The sequence below is a fragment of the Doryrhamphus excisus genome, linkage group LG8 (assembly GCF_037039965.1).
Source record: "Doryrhamphus excisus strain RoL-2023G ecotype Guam linkage group LG8, RoL_Dexc_Guam_v1.1, whole genome shotgun sequence".
Taxonomy (NCBI): Eukaryota; Metazoa; Chordata; class Actinopteri; order Syngnathiformes; family Syngnathidae; genus Doryrhamphus; species Doryrhamphus excisus.
Genome location: NC_136364.1, coordinates 2,692,501 through 2,716,321, shown reverse-complemented (window position 1 = coordinate 2,716,321; position 23,821 = coordinate 2,692,501). Strand labels below are relative to the sequence as shown.

The 23,821-nt window shown below is 41.0% G+C and overlaps 1 protein-coding gene across 4 annotated transcripts in view; it reads right to left on the bottom strand.

The window, feature by feature from the left end:
* Positions 1-23,821, bottom strand: part of dscamb (Down syndrome cell adhesion molecule b) — a 106,485-nt gene that overhangs the window by 17,301 nt on the left and 65,363 nt on the right. For all 4 annotated transcript variants that reach the window (XM_078792619.1, XM_078792620.1, XM_058079296.2 and 1 more), the window contains exons 4-11: positions 19,198-19,344; positions 18,200-18,478; positions 17,015-17,290; positions 15,041-15,337; positions 13,246-13,518; positions 9,700-9,978; positions 9,468-9,587; positions 5,290-5,469 (exon numbers count right to left, since the gene is read on the bottom strand). In XM_078792619.1, coding sequence (XP_078648745.1) covers positions 5,290-5,469; positions 9,468-9,587; positions 9,700-9,978; positions 13,246-13,518; positions 15,041-15,337; positions 17,015-17,290; positions 18,200-18,478; positions 19,198-19,344 — 1,851 coding nt within the window. The remainder of the gene's footprint in view (positions 1-5,289; positions 5,470-9,467; positions 9,588-9,699; positions 9,979-13,245; positions 13,519-15,040; positions 15,338-17,014; positions 17,291-18,199; positions 18,479-19,197; positions 19,345-23,821) is intronic.

Genomic DNA, 23,821 nt, shown 5'->3' with positions numbered 1-23,821 from the left:
ACTGGACGCTCAGATAAAGGGGAACAGGAACTGGAACAAGGCAGAACACTTTTTAAATGTGTAATTACTTGTTAATAATAATGTTTACAACAAGGTTTGCAAAGTGTGGAGAAACTTGCGGAAAAAAATTAAAGGCTGCTAAGCTTTGGCACATACAGTATTTGTATATAACATTCCTTTATTAATAAGTACTGGTAACTGTTTGGATACTACTAAATGGAAGGCATCAACTTAGGCATCAATTTAATTGCCACCTTAACTTGGAAATTCCAAATCACACTGAGCCTATACCTACTGTATATATGGATGGTTTTTTCTGTGCCAAAATTAAACAAAAATAAAGCAAAATAAATTAATAGTTAATATATCTTCATTAAATAAATAAAGGAAATCACACAATATTTAAAAATGGCATTAAATAATAAAAAAAAATCCAAAATTGGCATCAAATAAAGACAAATCTCATAAAATAATCAACAATAAATAAATTGGTCATGAAATAAATAATTAGTAAATAGTTTCACTATAATTATAATTATTTTACAGTTTAATTAGTTAATGGATAGTTTTATACGTTTGTGCACATTTGAAAATTGTTTCACTATTATTTGTATTTTTAGCTTTGCATTTATTTAATTTTGGCACCAATATAATTTGGTTCCCATTTTGAACACACACACATTAACTACAACTGCAGTAAAGATGATTTAATTGACAACTGATTACAAAAAGTATTTTGAGTATATTGTGACAGTATATGCCAGACAGCTCTATATGTAAATATGAAATAATGATAAAAATGATACATATAGTTAAATGAAGCAAATTGGAAAAAGTACCTCTATTCTGTTTTGAGGATGATGCCTTGTGTGTATGTGTGTGTGTGTGTGTGTTTGTGTGTGTTTGTGTGTGCCAGCTCTCCCCCAGATGATGGAATGTGTCAGACTGCCGGCGTTTAAAGCTCATCTCTTATTCACTGGCAGCCCCTCCCTCCTTCCTCCTCCACAACATCATCTCTCTTTCCAACACCCCCTTGCAGAAAATTGCTGATTTATTTTGCATAGCAACTAGGAATTTTAAGTAAGTCCTATTAAAAGAGTCTCCTTGCGCCGTCTCTAAATGTTATTGCTTCTTAACGGGAGGGGGCTATTTTTATTTTGCCATCTAAATTCTGAAACCTTCTTAAACTTTGAACCCCGCGGCTCATACATTGGTGTGGCTAATTTATGGCAAAATTCTCATCTTGTGTCTCCTCTTTTACTTCAGTAGTACTACTAGTTGTTTAAATACTGTGCCGCTTGTGAGTCAGTGAGGAAACGACAGTTTGTTATTTAGCAGAAGCCAATCACAAGCTATGAGTGCGCTCATGACATTAGGTAGACTGTAACACTATAACAGTCTGAATCAGGATGTCATCTGTCAAGGAATAATAAACTCATCACGCAGCAACTTAACAATAAAAAGGTATACCTGATGGATATCCAAACATGTACCAATACGAGTTACAAATGAAAAAAACACAACTCTTACATTTTTGTCATAATGCATTGTGCCTGAGCAACATTCATTGGTGCCTGCTGCGGAGCTGCGATGACGTTAGCTTCCCTCAGGGCCCTGGTCTGCTCTGGCCATCAATTAGTATCGGCCGATATTTGTAAAAATATGCTGATAAATGCCTTTCACAGCTGATCCCAAAAAACGATGGCCATGCGGCGGCAACATGACAATTCATGTCATATCAACACAAACATGACGTCAATGTGCTGTGTCGCGGCGACAACACCTGTATTGAGCCATCCCTTATTGCTGTGAAAATCAACGCCAGTCTGTAAAATAACTGTTAACAAGCTAGCTGAAGCTTGTTTTTGTCCCACGAGGAAGTGGATATTGTGTACATCGGGTACATACAGTGCATACAGTATTGTCAGTATACAATATTATGTCTATGGTATCAGTATCGGCCGATCTCATTCACGGATGATTGGTGTCAGAATTGGCACCATAAAACCTTGATCAAGCATCTCTAAATTAATTATTATCAATGTTACATACAGTAAGTTATCAATATATCCCAACCCTTAACTCCTATTGTAACACATTGCGATACTGCCTTATCATTATCATTTTCTTATTCTATTTCAATTTTTTTTTTTGAATGAATGAAAGATATGTAGGTTGACTACATACCTCTTTATTAGTGCTCATGTGAAACTTTATCAAAATATGACCATCCAAATACATATTTTTGACATTTAATTACTATAAAAGGGGTATAGAAGGGGTATGCGACTGCAAAAAGTCTGGGAACCACAGCTGTAAAGCCATGTTTCTAACTGGTTTGACTGTGGGACCCACAATCACTACCCAGTGACAAGTGTTGACACAAATTGCAGACATTTTTAATTCAAACTTCCCAAATATCTTATATTTAAAGGGAGTCTACAGCTGCCTAAGTGCGCACAACTCGTGGTGGCATTCACCAACATCTGGTTTGACATTTTTTGGTCACGACCCCCCAGTAGAAAATCAATACTGTAAAGCATGATTCTGGACTGCACCAAAATTATTGCTTGGGATTTCACAGAATTTTAATTCTACTTACTTCAATTAAAATTTGAATTACAATTCTACTTCGTGTTTGCAACATGAGACATTCTCTTTTCTATTTTTTAAAGAAAAAACACATTTATTTATTTATATTAAAAAAAATATATATATATATATATATTTTCTTTTTTCTTTTTTTGGTTTTTATTTCATAATTGGTAAATGGGTAACATACTATAATGTATTTAAATGTAACCCGTATGCATAAGTAAGGACTTGGTTTGTTTTGTGTCATAACACTACTGCAATGTAGCATTCAAGTGAACCGAACCGCAATGTTGCGCCACTGAGAGGGACAGTTGGTAAATTACAGATTCATCCATTTTATAACACAAAAAGCTAAATATATCTAATGAAAATTGTGGGCTGTGTTGCAACAAAAATCCTTTGTAGCCCAACAGGATGAACGTAATGTATTTTGCAGCTATTTACATTAATGACGCTCTTTATCATGAAATATCATGCAAATGTGATTTTGGCTTCATTTACTATATAACAATATTTCCTAATGCTGCATAGCTTTTTCTCGTTCAACCTCAGCATGCACGTGTCAGGTATCACTCTCACATTTATTTAAGTATAAAAAGGCGTTTGGATGTCCATAAAAGTTTAAATAAGGATGTGCGGTTGGTTGGTTGCTCCACTTCGAACAGCTGCCAGCAATGGAACAAACAATGCAGCAAAACATGAAATAACATCTTATTTATCTTTTTAATCTCTCCCTTCATCTCTGTCAATGTAGGGAAGGAAAGCCAAACAGCAGATAAACATGCACGATGTTCTTCCCTGAAGCACCTTGTCAGCCCCTAATTGATGGATTTAAATGAGGTAGAGATGCGTGGAATGCCACGCTTCATAATACACACAAACACACACACACACATACACAAATCATGGGTGAAAACACACGCTTCTCCCGCCTAACAGGGTGCCATATGGTGTGGATGTTGACTTTAAGCTACCAAATATGGCCTTGTTTGTCAGGTGTAATCACTATAATCATGTACTAATTATGCTGCTTTGCCTTGCATTTCCACATATATAATTATTGTATAATACTATATATAAAATGAAATGTACTTGAGCATAATATCAACATGTTTGGGGTTAATTATTCACTAATTCAAGACATGTTCTGGTCATACACAGAAATGGGGACACATGGCCTCTTTGCAGGTATAATACCATCCAGAAGACCTACTATGCATCAGTGGCCATTTTATTACCATTTAGGGGTTACTGGAGCCCTAAACTGCAAATAATTGTACAAAATGTATTGCTAAAATGGAGGATTAGGATTTCTGAATATTGCCTTACTCCTACAAACATCCAAACTGTACCATGACATACAGCAGAACACCGCACTGTCAAATTGTAATACCATTATACTATATATTACTATTATATTACTGCATACAATGCCACAGTGAAGTCAAAACGCTGCCAGCTTTTGTTCAGTGGGTGGTAGAAGGTGGAAGGAACAGGGTCAGAGGCGCAGGTCTGCCTGCTGCATAGCAACTGGATTCTGTAGTCATGAAAACTGACCTATGAAAAGTCATAGCTGCGTGAGCTGGGGGCACAAAGCGTATCGGGCCACTCTGAAAGCTTTGTGCGCTCTGAGGCTTCATTACACTGACACACATGAATATCCCGAACATGCCAGGCGGTATTAATAGTCAAATATTTCACTCTGGCAGGGGGAATTTCCACACAGATTATTATCTTCAGACCTCCGAAGGGCAGGGTAATGATCTTTTTTTGGGGGTTTGTGCGAAATGAAGTGATTATCTTGTGCAAGTGAAGGCAAGACATGTTGCTTCATCTGCTTGTTTCCCTTGCCTTTCACTCTCTCACGCTCACAAATAAATAAGCACAAAATCCTGCACCATTCAGGCCAAAGATGGCTACCAATCAAATCAAAACAGACTCTAGCTTGTTTTAAAGACATATGAGTTCTTTCCAAAAATTATATTTACTATATCATAAAGGACCAGCCAATGTACATGTCAATCCATCCATCTATTTTCTATGCCGCTTGTCCTAACTAGGGTCACAGGTATGCTGGAGCCTATCCCAGCTAACGTCAGGTGACAGGTGGCGTACACCCTGGACTGTCCATCCATCCACTTTCGATGCCTTTTCCTCACTTGGGACATGGGTATGCTGGAGCCTACCCCAGCTGTTGTCAGAAAAGAGGCGGGGTACACACTAGACTGGTAGCCAGTCAATCGCAGGACAAACAGTTTAGGACTGTTTTTGGCATGTGGGAGGAAGCCTGAGTACCCAGAGGAAACCCACACACCCAATGGAGATTCAACCCCAGATCTTCCAGGGCTCCGGACTGTGTACCCACCATGGAAACCAATGGGACCAATTATAAGTCATAATCTAATTTTCATAAAGCTAAGACAGTTGAATAATGTTCCATTTCCTTTCATATTCCTTGCAGCAAAAACCTCAAAAGCCTATTTCCCAGTGAAGGTGTTTTACTTTGGGCCATTTATTTGAGCTTAGGAGTGGAACCTCAACTCTCAAAGGCCATTCATTCATTCATTCATTTTCTACCGCTTATACTTACTTTCTTTAACCGTATCACAAAACAATGCAGGTGCCTTTTGCCACTAAAATATTATCGTCAATATGATGATGCATTATGATATTAATCAGGGAAAGGGGTCTTACTTTTGACGGTGAGGTACATGGACTTGCTGACATCGGCTCCCACGTCGTTGCTGACTTTACACAGGTAAAAGCCGTTATCGTCCTCCAGCACGTGTTTGATCAGCAGAGAGCCGTTACTCAGCTGCTGGATGCGAGAGCCGCTGTTCAGGAGAATGGGCTGAAACAGTGGGACGCCTGCACCTGTGGCATGGAAAGTCAACAATGGTCAGACTCCATGTACGTATGCGCTCGTAGACACCATTCTCTGCTTTTCCAAGGGACATTTTAGGTTGCTGTGGACATTACACAGTACCTTAACAACATTTATGCAAATATTTTCTAGTCATGGGGCAACACTGGAAAAAAATGTAACTTTGAGACAATATAAAGTGTGTGTCGTTGTGTGAGAACATCCAAACAGTGTGTCAATACTTTGTGTGGCATGGTGCCATGTTGAATTTCCAGTTACCAGTATGAGACAGCAATAAACTGTGAGGGGTGTATTGACTTTTGTGAGGCATGGTAGCCTTGGTTAAACAACAAATACGATGTGGACTCAGACATTATGGCCCACAGTAGACCACCATAAGGTCCACTGTAGTGTATGTTTGTGTGTGTATGCTCTTTCATTTCAGCACGTGTTTACTGATTTGATGACAAAGCCTGTCAGATTTAGGGAGAGTTGTCAACATGTTTCTTAACGCCAGGTCTAAATCCTTAAACCGGCCAACAGCTGCTGAGCACAGAGAGTCAAGAGAGCTGTGTGACGCAATCAGAAAAGACGTAACACTCATGTTGAACAAGGAAGCAGATTGGTGGCAGACAGAGGGAGCGCGTGGAGGCCTCAACGCGAAGCAGATTGACTGTTGTTGGACAAGGATTTGTTCCGTATTAAAATGCCTGTGCGAGTGGACAAGTCAGCGGGATTTTGTTCTTTGCGTCTAAAACGACAGAACATGAGGACATATTGGTGTTAATGACCTTCAATTGTTGTAATCTCTGTTCAGCAGAGGCAATGATGACGCGGTCTGCTTTGACAACAAGGGCTGTTGATGAACAGCAGGCTTCTGTTCCTTCTGCTGCTGTTGATGTGTGCCATCACTTCAATATCAAATCAATAATAAATGGTAGGAGGAGCCATCACCATAATTATATGTAGGGGGTGCCCATGCACCATGCACCATGTGCAAGCATACCCTGACCTTTGGCTTTGACTTTGTGGATTATTTTGAGTCTTTCAAGAGTGCAAGAGTGCATCCAGGAGACACACAGAGTATCAAAATCCTCTCTAGGTGAGATTTACAATGGCCGGTAAACAATAAACAGTACAATAAGGAAATGTAAAATGCTATATATAATAATGTTAAAATACAAAAGACGGCCTATATTGTATTTACAAGACTGTATTTACAAGACTGTAAAACTAAACGGCTTAGCGGTATTATTATTGAGATGAGAAGGTTGCTATCGTTTCAAGTTTTATATTTTTGTATTACTGTTTCATTTAAATCTTGTATTGAGTTGTATTTCGTATGATGAATGAAAGTATAAGATCCATCTTATATCAAAAATTGTGGATGTGGCATAAATCCTTTTTGACTTTATTGTATTGTATGATTGATTAATCATTTTTTAAATACAAATTTAAATATCCTCTGATTTCAGCCTCTCAAAAGTGGATATTTATTAATTCCCATGACCCATTGCCTTTGTGGTTTAGGCAAAACAAGATTCACCACATTATCTTTGACTGTGGAAAACAGTGATCAACATTTTTGTTTTTCTGATATGTTACGGACATACGGCCTAACTCATTACTTGATTAATCGAAACATTCATTCATTCATTTTCTGCCACTTATTCTCACGAGGGTCGCGGCGGTCTTCGGGCGACAGGCGGGGTACACCCTGGACTGGTCGCCAGCCAATCACAGCGCACATATAGACAAGCAACCATTCACACTCACATTTATACCTATGGACAATTTGACCAATTAACCTAGCATGTTTTTGGAATGTGGGAGGAAACCGGAGTACCGAGAGAAAACCCACGCATGCACAGGGAGAGAACATGCAAACTCCACACAGAGATGCCCGAGGAGGGGATCGACCTCGGGTCTCCTAGCTGTGGGGCCCGTGCGTTAACCACTAGGGCACCGCACAGCCCTTAATCGAAACAACAAGCTTCAAATGAATGGACAGAAAATGATCATTTACATTTAATGCTGCCCACCATTTGAGAATAACTGTTCGATATCATTAAATCATCAGCATTAAATGTGTACAGCATGTCTCTCCAAATGAATTATAAGAAGAATAAAGTCCTGCGGCCCACTCTAATGATTAAAGCGTCATATTTCACCTTGGCTCATGTACTATTAAACACACATGGTCATGTAAAGATGAGGCCATTTAGTGAGCTGTGGGTTTTCCTTATTTGCCTTTTTATTAAAAGGCAGCAACGTGGCCTGGATAGAACAGGGTCAAGTGGCAACTCTGTTTCTGCTCCCCTGGCTCTGAGAGCAAGGCCAGAGAGACGTGTTCTTCCTTGAATTATGGATTTTGCATACTCAAATACAGCTGGTTGTTATGCTAATAGCAGGCGACCTTTACTGATAGTTCCCTTTTTCCCAAAGACATTCATCTGGCTCTTTGCTACTGAGGTTGCCGTAAAAGGAAGCCAGACAGTCAATCCCTGGAAACTACACTCTGACATGCAAGAAATTAGACAATACGGTGGAACCTCTAAAAGGAATCATATATTTCTCAATACCAGACCTTAACATGAGACTTCAGCCCAGTGGGGGTGGGGGGTGGGGTTGGTAATATTTTTTTGTCATGATGTCAACAAAGAAGCGTACAAACTTGTGATGATAATCTGATAATAATAACCTGGCTTCTCAGTACAACATGGCCATAGTGACAATGAGCTGGACATTATGTGAATTGCATTTGCTTCTTTTTACACTTGTTTGGCAGTTAGAGACAATAAAAAGAGAGAAAGACAAAAACAGCAGCAACAACAATTCCCTATAAGAACAATTGATTCTAAATCAAAATCAGAGGTCAACCAATGTCAGGGAATGATGTTGAGGTTTCAATCTTTTAAAAAGTACTTATAATTTCACTAGTTGTGTTGTAAAATATGATTGATGTATATAATCATAAATAATGATTGATGATTGCAACTCTCTCCTCATCGACGTCCCTCACAAATCCTCCAGAATTCAGCTGCCTGCATCATCCGCACAACCCCTTCATTTCATCACATCACCCCGATCCTGTAGCACCTCCACTGGCTCCCTGTCCCCCAACTCTCTGATCACTCAGACTCCCAATACACACACACACACACACACACACACACACTTATTCAGGGCATCGTACTCTGTACAGTTTCCTTGATTTCTTTGAAAGGCGCTTGGAAATAAAATGCATTATTATTATGTAACAGTGCATAGTCTAAGCATTAACTCACACCCACATCGTACATTCTGCCTCGAACATCCTGCATTGTCCACTTATTTTTAACATCATTATTCCAACTATGGCACATACATAAATCCAATAATTTCCAATGTGTCACAGCAATGTAAACATAGTACGGATCCTCGGACAAGAGCCACAATTGTTATAGCGATCAGGAATGGTCAGGTTATAATCAGGCATAAAGTGTGTGTGCAAACTCACACACACACACACACACACACACAAATCCCATCAAAGGTAGAAAAGCAGACATCTTCTTTTGATCATGGGTGCACGCTTGCACAACCGCTCGTTGGTTGTTGTCTCTCTGTTGGTAAAGCTTTCATCCCTGGTTATACGGATGAGGGGGCAAACACCTGGGACCCCTCTTCACGTGCCCTCTTGCTCAAGTGGATGAACTCACCTGCTGCCTTCCTGCCTGCCTTATTCTCCTTTCTTCCGCATCCGCCTGCTTTGTGTGTTTTTCTATAATGGGGTCCCTCATGATGCAGGGGAGACCCCTACCAAACCTGTTGGCCAAACAACTGTTTGCATAATGATGTGTGTGTGTGTGTGTGTGTTGTGTGCATGCACTAGTCCCTGATGTGTGTAAGGGCATGCACCGGTTTGCACAACCATGCAACTGAAACTACTCATCTGTGAAAAAAACAAATCCTCACCAATGTATCATCTGTGTTCATGTGAGGTGAAGGCAGGCTTTTGGGTATGTACCTTTGGAGTGTTCCCATACGATGGTTGGTGGTGGGTATCCTTCAGCAGAGCAGTTGAGAGTGACCGTTTTCCCATAAATCCCATCTTGGTCTTCAGGCTGAACCACAAACTGAGGAGGAACTGGACAAACCATAACCATTTGGATAGATAAGTGATGTTCTTTATCACCTTGTACATATTTCCATCAACTAAATCATAGAAATTAAAAGTAAAAAGCTAAATGCAAGTTCACCTCGAACGATAAGCTGACTCTGATGCTCCACAGCCGCCGCCTCATTGCGAGCGATGCACGTGTAGTTGCCGTTGTGGTCAGGAGTCAGGTTGGAGATCCTCAGTGAGCTGGTGAAGTCGATGTTATCCACTGTTACACCCAGGCTGACAGGGATGGGCCGTCCGTCTTTCTGCCAAGTGATGTCCAGAGGCCGGTCGCCCGACATGACCACACAGGGGATGAAGACACGTTGACCGATGGTGAATCGCTGGAACTCAAAGGGCTGAATGTAGGGAGGGACTGAAGATGGCGTAGAGGGGAGGACAGACAAGAGAAAGAGAATCTAAAATGATACATCAGTTTCAAAAGATTGAATGACATCCTGTAGTCTTGTGAATATGATGCTAGTAAAGCCAAAAATTGACAGGTAATTGCCTGGCGTCTGAAACAGTGTGTCTTTGGTCACAAGAAGATTTCTCTAAACCAGCTATTCTATTGCGTTACCTGTGCTATTGTTTTTCCAACAAATACACCACATGGTGGTGCTGTTATTAAACCTGAAAGTTCAGCTGCATAATGTGGATTGACTTGAAATTTCTTGTTTTCTTCAAAAACATCCATGAAACTTGAGGGTGCTTCGCCGAATCACAACAAAATTTATTACACACGTTTAGAGGACTGACAAGCATATGTGTGTAAAATTTGAGCAGCTCTTAGCACCACTTGAACACCGTGCAGTCCCCTATTAGGCCCCTATTACTTACTTAAAGAAAAAAAATGCCATTGGTGTCATAATTGTAGTGTTATCAAGGCATTGAATCGACCGCAACTGGATTATTCAGGTTGCCTGAGAAGACTTTCCCTTCTCATTCAAGCAGGCTTCATCAGTTCATGCTCAAGGATGAGATAGGACTGATTCATCCATCCATCCATCCATTTTCTATACCGCTTATTCTCACTAAGGTCGCAGGAAGGCTGGAGCCTATAGGACTGATTCAATGCCCTGAAAATACATTAACCTGGATGAATGACAATATTCACAGGCATGAATCATATAGTTGCAATATCTTGTATCTCACCCCTGAAAGGTGGTGCGTGGATGTTGCCACACAATCGGCTTATTTGAAATGAATGCAATAATTATAAAGCCATGTTTAATTCCCACATTCCTGTGGGGGCGGTCCAATCACCAAATGACAAGAATAGAGCATATGCTGTCACGTCTTGGCATTGCGGCATTGAGATGCGACCCCAGGATGTGAGACATGAGACTCGATGCAGGTAAAAATGTATATTTATTAATAATCTCTGCTGTGCAGCGACAGGTAACCAGCAACTGAGCAAACTAATGACAATGCTCCAATTTTGTAGTAATGAAAATTTAGTGAAACTACATCAGTGTCTGAAATACTTGGCAAAATTGTCCAGGTATGTATGTTATCATTGACACAAAAACACACAATATAGTGATAAAATGAGTGTAAAAGGTAAAACATTGAAAAATAGAATTTGGGAAAACATTTAATTGAATTGGAGAAAAAATACAGTGTATTTCATTGGGCCCTATTGCAGCCTCCTTGATCAATATGAATCAGCAATAAATCCTTAGTAATAAATCCTGAGACATGCATCAGGTATCGTGAAAATAGCAATAATTGTTGCTAAAGTTGTATTTGTGGTATCATGTTGGTCAGCATCCGGTAACTTTATTTACCTCTGCACGCGCTTTAAAATGTAGGGTGTACTGCTCAGCTACTCATGCCCTCTAACACTTGCCATAGTATTACAACATTGTTGCTGCCTTTGCTGCTGTGATAAACAATATTGATACACTATATTCATTATGTATACAATGAACAATGCAAAGAATAGACATACGCACATGCAGGAAATAGTGTCAGAAAAGCCATTCTAGTAAAATCATGAGTACTGCGATCAAGGATATTTCTAAAAAAGCTTCTTGCAAGCGATACGCCATCACACAAGTCATCTGTGTTGGAGTGTCCAGTGAGAGCATATAACTGTGGAAATAAGCAGCACTTTAGCACCTTATTTAATTCTCAACAAAGTGGAGATAATGGACTCCCGGGATCCCCAAAGAACTGTTGCGTGTTTTAAGCACGAGTAGGCTGAAATTAAACAAATGCATTCACTCAGCGTGGCACCACCAGGAAGCGTGATTTTGTATCATCACGCTCATCGTCTCGCTCCCCTCCCTCTGTTCCCCTCGCTTGATGACAAAGTGTAATGTGGCATCCTCACGTACTGATCAGACGGAGGAAGGAAATGGAGCATAATGGGGAAGCCCTCCGTCGTGTTTCCAATTAGGGCTCCTAAGAAGGTCTCGGTGGAGATCGGCTCTGTGATATCATTAGCACAGTTACAGTCTTTATTACAATTTGGAGCAGGTAGACTCATTTGTTAGTCTGCCATGAATATGAAATCTATTTATGTAGATTGTTGCCTTCCTGTGTTTGCGTAGGACATTTTCTAGAGGCCATTTGGACGTGCAGAAGGACATTTTTTACACAAGGTGACAAGTGGTATAGTACCCTGGACACTAGTTAACAGTATAAATACAGTATGCACATTAAGTAATGAATGCTTCTCTATTCAATTAACCGCCAAGCCTCCCATAATTGTCTTTAAAAACTAACAATCATACATGTCACTAATCCTGCCGTGGTGTAGTGGTTAGCGTTCTGGACTTTGGAGTGGACGCCCCGGATTAAATTATTTGGCAGGAAGGGCAACCAGAATATAAAGGGCTCAAGCCAAATCACTATCAAAAAAGATCCACTGTGGCGACTCCGTAACCAGGAAAAAAAGCCAAAAGAAACAAAGAAACAAACAATCCTCTCCAGCACAAAGTCGAAAAACATTGGCAATAACAGCTGTGGCTGTAGGCAATGTCCCGATGTACGATAAATTCTGGACTGAGTGTACCTGAATATCAGCTCGCTAAATTTAGAGAGTAAAATGTTATCCATATATAGTCCGGGGACTTGTCTATAACCAGCATGAATCCACATTGTAACATGGGATGTTTACACACACTAAACCTTGCAATCCTTCTGCCACTTGACGTTCCCTGCATTGTTGTGAGACGTGAGACAGTTTTTATCCAACAACTACCATGGACCATGCCAATCAAATCAAAACACAGATTGGATTGCATAATATTCCAAAATGTGATATTAGCATCCGCTTCATGACTGGAAATCACTACTTCCTGACTATTTTGTGAAAGTTGTGGTTTATAGTCTAGAAATGATGGTAGTTTTTTTTTTTTTAACAACTCCACAAAATTGCGGTATCTACAATTAAAGTCACATGAACGGTCAGCTTTAAAGTCAGGTTGTTGACACCAAAGTCAGTAAGTAATGTTAAAATGTTACTAAAGTATTGCCTTTACGATGACATTTACATAATTTCCATTATTACTGATGGGAATTGATAGTGGAGGTTCCACTGTGCTCGCATTTACATTTTCAGTGACTGTATAATTGAGGAATATCTATCAAGATGTGCAATTCGATGCTGATAGACCTTGATCTTCATTCTTACCTCTCACACGAAGATGGACACTCTGGGAGTCCATCTTGTTGGGCTGCACCATAACTTTGCAGTTATACTCCCCGGCGTCCACCTGCTGCACATTGGTGAGCCTCAGCGTGCCGTTGTTCTCGAAGGCTCGTTGCCGATGGTTGAACGGCAGCAAGGCAGAGTTCTTGTACCACTTGATGGAATAGTACGGGTAGCCGATCACGCGACAATGAATAAAGGCATCCCGCCCGGCGATGGCGGTGACGTTTTTCATGGGGCGAATGCTGGCACGGCCTGGAATGATGCAGAGAGAGGACATTTATTAGTCATGGTGGTTATATTGTTAGGGCTGTGACTTTGCTGCGGTGTTGTGTACACAAAACAGTACAGTTGAGATTTTGGGAGATTTGGACGAGGTTTTATAATTGTTCCTACACACCATCACAATGGATTTGAAATAGAACAATCAACATGTCATTGGTCCGCACGGTCCCTCCCTCCCTTGCTGCGTCCCTCCCATGCCCTTGCAGCCATATTTTTCAACCAATCTTGCCCACATGAGCTTGGTAGTCCCTCAAAGGAATGTACCAAATTTGGTGTTAATTAGGCAAAACACCCTAAAGTTATAGTGGGTGTTTTGTAGAGCGCATTAAGCTGCGTAACAAATTTAAAGTGAGTGACTTTTGGGGTCTAATAACAGCAGTGACATGTGGCGGATTTGTCAGGAGACTAATAGAACAAGCACCACAACGGGGTGCATGTTTTGACAAATTTTCACCCTTCTGTGTTCAGCAGTCAAGGGTAGAAGAGTTATCGTATGCAAACACATATCCCATGAGGTCTTTTTTTCACATGACTGCAATATTTTGGCTGCACGGCGGACGAGTGGTTAGCACACAGGCCTCACAGCTAGGAGACCCGAGTTCAATTCCACCCTCAGCCATCGCTGTGAGGAGTTTGCATGTTCTCCCCGTGCATGCATGGGTTTTCTCCGGGTACCCACGGTTTCCTCCCACATTCCAAAAACATGCTAGGTTAATTGGCCACTCCAAATTGTCCATAGGTATGAATGTGAGTGATGATGATTGTTTGTCTATATGTGCCCTGTGATTGGCTGGCCACCAGTCCAGGGTGTACCCCGCCTCTCGCCTGATGACAGCTGGGATAGGCTCCAGCACCCCCGTGACCCTCGTGAGGATAAGCGGTAAAAAATGAATGAATGCAATATTTCAATAAAAAACATATTTGTGTGAAAGTCTACATTTTATTCTTGTCAAATCCATTGTGGTATTGTGTATAGAGTATAAAAAGCTATCTCTGTCCAAATACTTGAAAAAGGTGGTATTTGCCGCCAATAATTTGATTTACTTAGCTTTAATACCGCTGCAGGATGGCATGCAGATTAAAAGTGCTCAGCATCTGAAGGGGAAATTAAAATAACGATAATGTAACAATCACAAATCCAGCTCCATGCACACAGAACAGTGATACATTCTGTGTCTCATTAAAGGGAGGAATCGCTTTAACATCTAAACGTTGGAGAACAGGATGCTCTTGTAAGCACACACAAACCACAGATATATTTATTCATGCAAAAATAAGACGTATCATCTGGCCATTTGCTAAGCCGCCTATTTTGGAAATGCTAATTTGACCTAAAGGGTAAGAGCACACTAAAGACTGGGAGGAGGAAAAATGAGGCTAAACGAAATTCCCAAACAATCAGCAGTCTTCCATTTAGACAGACAGACAGACAGACAGACAGACAGACAGGTATGTGTATTGTTGTTCTTGGAGGAGCTGATTTGACAAGCACCTCTTACGTTTATTCGAGCCTGGTGGTACACGAGGCCGGCCGAGTTGCTGCACGTACACCGGTACACGCCGCCGTCCTGCACCTGCGTGTGCGTCACATTCAGCTGGCTGACCACGTGGCCCTCGTGAGTCTCGTAGTGTCCAAGGTGGTGGTGGCTGTCTTTGATGACGGGGTCGTCGTCCAGCGACCAGACGCAGCGGGGTGGGGGTGTGCCCTTTACGTTGCATGCCAGAAAAACCGGCTCGTTGGGGTTGACCACCTTCTCGCTGAAGGAGGAGAGGATCTTTGGCGTGCCGTCTGTGGAGGGGGAACATGGAAAAACATGGAAAAGTCTAACAATCAAGTTGAAATTGACCTTTACTCTTTGTGGCTCTTTATTGGACCTTTGCGCCAACAGGAAGTAAATTCTTGTATGTGAATTGCTGCTTCGCTAATGCTTCCTTGACATGATTCATCACCTTCGCAATGTTATATATTGTTTGTCATTATGAATTCAAAAAATAGCATTCATAGCCATAACGAGTTAGCAGTTCAACGTAATTCCTGAAAGTGAAGCTAAGGGAGTACTATCTTCTTCTTTCTCTTTCTCTTTCGGCTTTTCCCTTCAGGGGTCGCCACAGGAAATCAATCACTTCCATCCAACACAGTCTTCCGCATCTGTCACACCAACTACCCTCATGTCCTCCTTCACTACATCCATAAACCTCCTCTTTGGTCTTCCTCTAAGCCTCCTAACTGGCAGCATCCTTCTACCAATATATTCACTATCTCTCCTCTGGACATGTCCCAACCATCTCAGTCTGGCCTTAGAGATAAAGGGCCTCCAACATGTAATGTCCCTCTGATGTACTCCTTCCTGATCCTATCCATCCTGGTCACTCCCAATAAGGAACCTCAGCATCCTCATCTCTGCTACCTCCAGTTTTAGTTCTTGTCTTTTCCTCAGTGGCACTGTCTCTAGACCAAACAACATGGCTGGTCTCATCACAGTTTTCTATACCTTTCCTTTCATTTCAGCTGAAACTCTTCTATCACACTTTCCTCCACCCCTTCCATCTTGCCTGCACATGCTTCTTCACCTACTTTTCACAATCTTCATTTTTCTGGACTGTTGGCTCCAGGTACCTAAAATTCTCCACTTTCTGTATCTCTTCTCCTTGTAACCTCACTCTTCCACTTGGGTCCCTCTCATTCACACACATATACTCTGTCCTGCTGCGGCTATCACTGAGGGAAACAAACATAGCAGTGTAAGAGACAGTTGATGACAGAATTGTCCAAAAAAAACAACACTTTTTTTGGTATGTTTCTCATAATATTCAGATTAATATTATTTCTCTTTATGTTTCAACTTCATGCTACTAAAATGATGTTACTTTTCATCGTAATATTACAGTACTGCCTTAAAATTCTGACATTATTGTTAGTTTACAACTTTTTCTTTTAATATTGTCATTTTATTCTTGTCAAATTAGCCAATTTTTTTCAACTTTTGCTGTTGTTGTTGTTTTTTGTTTAATTATACTATATTTAGATTGTGCCGCAGGCCAATAAAAAAACAGCAGTAGGCCGGCCCGCATTTTGGACACCCCTGATGGAAGTGATATAAGCCATTATAGCTACATTTGCATTTTCACTTCCTGAAACGATCATGTGATCATATACTTTTGCCTACACAGTCTGCCTGCTGATACCGAGAGATAATCTAGGTCTGCTACACATGATTACAGAGGATCGATATCTTCTTCTTTTTTTACAGTTCCCTGGCTGTGGGAAACGGTTGCCTGAGAAACGCTGCCAAGGTAAGCTGATGGGAGTCACATGTATGTGCTTTTGTATGTTTGTGAAGTCTGTATTGATCATAATGACAGCGGTCTCCAGCAGAAAGTGATAGCAGGATGCATTCACATGTAAACATGGCATTGTTGTGTTCATACTGTTCATACAGTATCTGTGTATTGCACCTGACATTACCTTCAAGGATGACTTGTACAAAGTCCTGACCGGACATTTTGCCTTTCCTGGCAAAGCACTGGTAGGCCCCACCGTCACTCTTGGACATTCCCTCCATGATCAGGTTCTCTCGATTGAGACCGGTGAAACGCACGTTGTTGCCAGGGTAGATGATCTCGCCGTTGCGGTACCACGACAGCTCATACTCATCCGAGCCGCTCACGCTGCAGGAGAGAGACACCTTGCTGCCTACGCTGCCTTTCACCTTGCGGGGGCTGACCACTGCCTTCAGGGGCTCTGAGGACACAAAGAAATGATTTTAAGGGGGGGAATTTGACCTGTAAAACACTGCATTTCCTCATATAGATGGAGAGGTAGATATACTTCTGTCAGCCTTTATCTGCCGTCTGTTTGTTTGTCTGACTGTATTCAAAATAACTTGAAAAATTCTGAATTGATTTAAATTTTCAGAAATTGTTGGAAATGGGATATGGAACAACTGATTACATTTTGGCTGTGATCGACTAATTTGGGACATTTAGCCTTCCTGGTGCATCCTAGCCTGTTAGCATGCTAATGTAGCATATTCACATTATATATTATATATTCACACAGCTCTTTTCATGGGTAGACATATATATAAAAAACTAAGCACTATCACGGTAGGTATTAGCATGCTAATGTTAGCATTGCTAGCATGTTAACATTAGCACAGTAGCATTTTTAACCATTTTCACAGGTAGACACTTAGACGATCATGCTTGGTGTTGCCATGCTAGCATTAGCATAGTAGCCTCTTTAGCCTAGCTAGACACTTGCTAATGTTAGCACCACTAGCATGGTAACATTAGCAAACTAAATATGAACATAAAGTAAATATAGGAGTAATATTTATAGTGTAAATCCCAATATTGCTTGGCAGAGGTCTGCACTCTCCTAGTGTTTTTCTAGTTCATAAACTTTTAAGGAAATTAAGATGTAATATTCACATGATGTATATGATGTCAAACAATGTATATACACAAAGTAAAGTGCAAACAATATCAATATCAATATCAACAATATCAATATCAATATCACAGAGAAAAAACAATACGGATTTGATTCAATATTTCATTTGTATGCTAATATTGACATCCCTATTAATTATGTTAAACAACTATTATGGTTTTCACTATCAAAGAGGGTGAACAGAAAAAGACTCACGTCTGACATGGAGGTGCCCCATGACCTCGGCATTGCCATAGCTGTTCCACACCTCGCAAACATACGTCCCGGAGTCACTGGGCTGCGTGCTCTCGATCAGCAAACCCATGATGGTCTGGCGGAAGCGGCTGTCGGGCTCCAGTGGGCTGTTGTCTTTGAGCCAGCGGTACTTAGGGAACGGGTAGCCCGACGCCTTGCAGGGCAGCTCCACCCGGTGATTAATCATCACCTCGCGGTGGTCGAAGCCATCCAAGATGCCTGGCTCGGCATTGATGGGGTCTTGGAAAAGGCAGAACGGATTAATGTTCATTAGCGGTGAGTGTAATATACGTATATATACATTATGTTTACCTAGCGCCTGGGACAATGTGTTGTTTTGTTGAAATACATGAGATCATGTTATATATTTCTAGTAACTCAAGCCTAAAAGGGAGTGGATGAAATGCCATAACACATAGAACAAGATGTCTTTTTGGAAATTATGAGTCCTCCTGAGCTTGCATATTATGCCAAGGACACTTTGTCCCCTTTACAGTATATGTTAGCAGCAGGATTACACCAGAGCTACGAGCTGGTTTTCTCAGGACTTGCAAGGGGGTACAAGGGAGGAAGAAAGGACGGAAAACAGAGGAAATCCGCATGAACAAATCTGGTCAACACCAGGCCAACTTTATAATCCTGTATGTAGGTTTCAGGGCGTAGTTCTTCTTGAAGAATACTGATTTGTTTATTTATCTAACAACAACAACAGACAAGTGCAAGCAAGAGCTGATTGGCGCCACCTTGTCTGATTAACCAAAGTTAAAATGTGATAGCTTCATTCACTGTTAAACTACGCATTTTGTTAATTTCCATGTTAATTATCAGTGCGATGCTGTGAGGCTTGCTGATACAGTGTGTCTTATGCTACATTGCCACATGCCATTACAACATACTGTATCATTTTGGTACATTTCCACTGATTAATGCACTTATAGTGGATTCCTTATAATACTGACCTGACACAATGAGACGGGCACTGTTGCTCTGGCGAGTCTCCCCAGTGTAGCGGTGGCGTGTGGTGCAGCGATAGTTATTCAGCCCATCCTCAGGCAGGACGTCCAGAATATACAAGGCTCCTGTGGATGTGATGAGATATCTTTGTCCTGCAACACATAGTAGGACAGAGCAAACAAACAAGCTGGTCACATTTGGTGCATGGAAGAAAAACACTTGCATAGTACAAAGCAGGGATATTCAACAAGTGGCCCGTAAATGACATCAGACCCACCGCACACTTAATAATAATGATATAATGGAATAGTTTTATAGCACTTTCGAAAGCACCCAAAGTGCTTCACAATGAAGTGAACCCATTACTCATTCCCTCCTCACTCCGGCACTGGGGGTGGTATTCTACATCTGTAGACACAGCTGCCCTTGGGGTAGTCTGATGGAATATAGAGGAACTGACTACCGCATTCGCATTATGTCCTGAAAAACAGCAGGACATATAAAGGATCTTTGAATAGTGTTTTTGCAGTAGGTCCATAAAAATGAAAAAATTGAATACAAATAAAATAAAAATGGAATATCTTTGACTACCCTTGTTTTAAAAGTAAACAGAAGAATGATAAAAACTGATAATGTAAATAATATAATATGTGATAAAACTACATAAAATGACCTGTCTGGGCTTGATTCTGACATGCCACGACTTCTTCATTTGCGTGGCCCTGCATTTATTGTTGTGCTTTTTGAGCAAAATGACTTTCCAAATCGGTGCTTTCAGAACACATAAAAAATGCATGCGATACAAGCAGTTGCACGGGGCGGGGGGGCCACTTTTCTGTGTGGCTTAACAAATTAGATGCCACCTCCCTGAGGTCACGTAATGTCATCCCCTATAGAGGAGACGCGGACATACAGTAGCACGCACTGAAGTGCTGTGTTGCTGTATTGCTTCTTGTCATAAGCAACACTAACAAAGTCTAAACCAATTAGCAATATAATGTCAATAAGAAACCACCAAATCCAGAGTAATTACATCATTTAAAAACAAATATATATATATGTGTGTTTCATTTGCATGAAAGCAGTGCTTCATAGGCGTACATTTATTATTATTAGACTTGCAAAAGGAAAACAAACCTTGTGGGGTTAAGCAAACAGGGGGAGAATAAAGCAAAGTGGTAGAGGCAAAGGAACGGCGGAGCTATTGTAAGCACTGACCTAGATAGAAGCGACAACGGATCCCTCGGATTTGATGTCCTGAGGGGGTTTTACTGGTTTACATGCTGTGGAATAGCCGAGCAGCAAGTGAAATTTATGAAGGTGGAGGGGAGATAGGGGTGGGACCGTGTGTGTGTGTGTGTGTGTGTGTGTGTGTGTGTGGAGGCGCCGGCAGCCATGTGTGCATGTGAGCATGTGAGACAACGGTGGGAGGACATCTTCTCAGGGCATGAGGAGGAGGACGGGGGCAAATATAAAAGCAAAAACACAACAAAATATCATTCTTACGCTCACAGGTTTCATTTAAATTCCACACGCAAGCTCCATTGTTTGCATTTTTTAACAATATGGGACTAAAGTTAGTCAATAAAGAAAAAATACACACTAACATGCTCCTTTACTTATAATGTGTCAGCCAAAACAATACACAAGCATCTATTCCCAGTGCCGTCCACTCGAAACCACACCACTCCCTCTCCTCCCTCCTGGCTTCTTCCATTTTGATTCTGTACTGGTCCTCGGAAATCTCACAGTGGAATCCATCTTGAGCGAGACAAAATTGTGTTTCGCTGCAGCCGCCACTGCCGCAGCTGCTGCTGTTGCAAGCCGCCGCAATTTTCTCCTCAAGCACCTCCATACAAGCAGACATCACAGCACAGCTTATTGTGTGGACACAATTACTATATGTTTTAATGAGCTACTTCATTGCTGTACACAAAAGTAGCAAGCAGCTAACACAGTGACTCAAGTCATACAAGTACAATAACATATATCCATTATTTTGCCTTTATATAGGCATCGGCCTACGTACCACCACATTTGCTTCTTATAGTGTTTTGCAAAATGACAGCAAAAAATGCAGAAATCTGCTCTGCTCTCCTGTTTTCCTGAGTGTGTGTGTACAAGAGAGAGACATTGGCATTCTTGAAAAGTTTATTTTAGAACATTTTCATGAAATCTGAGCTGGTAAAAATAGCAGAAAATAAAAATATCCAACATATTCAACCCAGCGGAGGGCATTTTGGTTTACATCACAGGGGCACCTCAGTTTTCATTATTCATTTGCTGTTTTTGGGTTTGCTTTTTCTGGTCCAAAATAGTTTGTATACATTGTATACATACAAAAAAAGATAAGTACAGTCCAGCAGGCTACAATATTGTACTGTGTACAGTACAGTGATCTCTTGTTAAACAAATTTAATTGGTTCCGGACCCCAGTAAAACAGTTTTTTAACATTATTTGAGACCTATAGAGCTGAAACAACACCCTGACAGGCACCTTTACACGCTACCCAATATCATCATAACAGAAAATAAGACATGTAAAACAAAAATAAGATGATATGCCAATAACACAAATATATAATATTATACATATTACACACACACACAGTTCCATTTTTATTTCAATTTTCATGCTTCAAAGTGCCTAATTTAGACCAAAAATACGTAAAATGTGCTTAAATATGCCCATTTTACAATAATTGAAACAAGGAGGAGCTGAGATATGATTTTAAAAATGAATATATTTGGATAAACTGCTGCAGTGTAGTGGTTACCTCGCAGGCCTCACAGCTAGGAGACACGAGTTCTATTCTCTGTGTGGAGTTTGCATGTTCTCCCCTTGCATGCGTGGGTTTTCTGCGGGTACTCCGGTTTCCTCCAAATTATCCATAGGTATGAATGTGAGGGTGAATGGTTGTTTGTCTATATGTGTCCTGTGATTGGCTGGCCACCAGTCCAGGGTGTACCCCGCCTCTCGGCCGAAGACAGCTGGGATAGGCTCCAGCACACAGGATAATTGTTAGAAAATGAATGAAAGAAATGTCCACGCCTGACCAAATGAGCTGCACCAATCCGTGTCGGCATAAAGGGTACTCAAGTGAAAAATAATTTGTGTTGTTCAAAAGGAACAGCCAGAAGTGGATGAAGAGAAGAGCACACCCCGAGACCCGGTTCGAGTGGGTTCAGCAGACACAGACATGATAAATGGGCCTACAGATGTGTGGCAAGTCATTAACATTAAAAACAGCTATCTGTCTGCTGTATTCCGGGCCAATCTACTGAAGGAAAAATGAATCACCGAGCCAAATGTTTTTCCGCTTAAAATGTGATAAAACGGACGTACTGTTGAACTGGATTGGAATCTTTTTCACATTAAGTGGCAGAACTGTCCACTCTGTGAATGTAGTTCTGCTGATTTCTAAGTGGATGTCTGCTTCGACTCCCGTGGAGATGTGAGTGATGTGCTCTCACACTAATTTCTGTCTGCTGAGATTGGCGCTACGGTGCATGGTGAAGGGGGGAGCAGACGTTTGGATCGCAGCTTTAATCTGAGATGATTGAGGTCGGAACGGAGAACTGAACCTACCACTGGAAAGCCCTTTGGGGCATCGTGGCTCCATGCAGAGAAATCAAACCATGATACGGCCATACATTTCCCATTAAAGTCAATTATATTTGGAATAATTTGTTAAAAAGCAACATTTTACTATTACCTCATTGTCATGCAGGTGCAAAAAGAAGTTAAGCTTTTGTAGATATAGATTTAGAATAGGTAGGCATAGTCTCAGTCCACATTTCTACCATACTAAGTCAATCTAAAGCAGATCTATGAGGAATAAGAGCGGTCCACAAATATTGATGATGATTTTCATCATTATGAAAATACAATTCATAAAGCCAATCAAAGTGTCTTTCTCTGAAGACACCTGCCGTGTGAATGGATTTCAGCAACGCAAGAGAATGACAGAGCGGCCATTGACACCCCGGTGAAGAAGGCGTCCTTTGCTTCAGTGCAGCTTTTGGCATCCATGCTAAAATGCTAAGAGAGCCTCTGTGTCTTATTCATACTCTGTGTTCCTGTTTGGCTCATTCGACTTCCTCGTCTGCTTCGTCCTCTCTTAATCAGCTGGGTCAATACTTGTTTTTCCTTAGCCTAGTTCAGGTATCAGATTTGCTTTTTTCCAACAGCGGATTGCAATACTGGTGACTGCTGGTGTTATGTACGGAAAATTGCCTCTCATTTATCATAAATTATTGCTGCATTGCAATCCATGCACAAAATGTCCAACTGCCATGAGAGGAACGATTCATATTTGATAAAGAACCCCAGCGAGTGAAGGATGTCAATGTAAATAAATCATGAGACCCCCACCCACATCTGATTTGTCCTGGTAGCGGTCGCTTAGATTTGCTTTGTGACAGCAATGGGATTACTTCAACTGCTGAGAGAGGACGTTTAAATGCTTTTTGGCAGGGTTTTTTGGTGCTTTAGTCAAATCCCTTTACCGTCATTTAAAGGTCCATTGAAGAGAGGGAAGTTGCTCTTTTGACTTTTAAAATGACCACAGATAAACAAGCCATCTTATTGGTAAATTAGGCAGACAAAGAGTTAAAAAAACAAGCTTA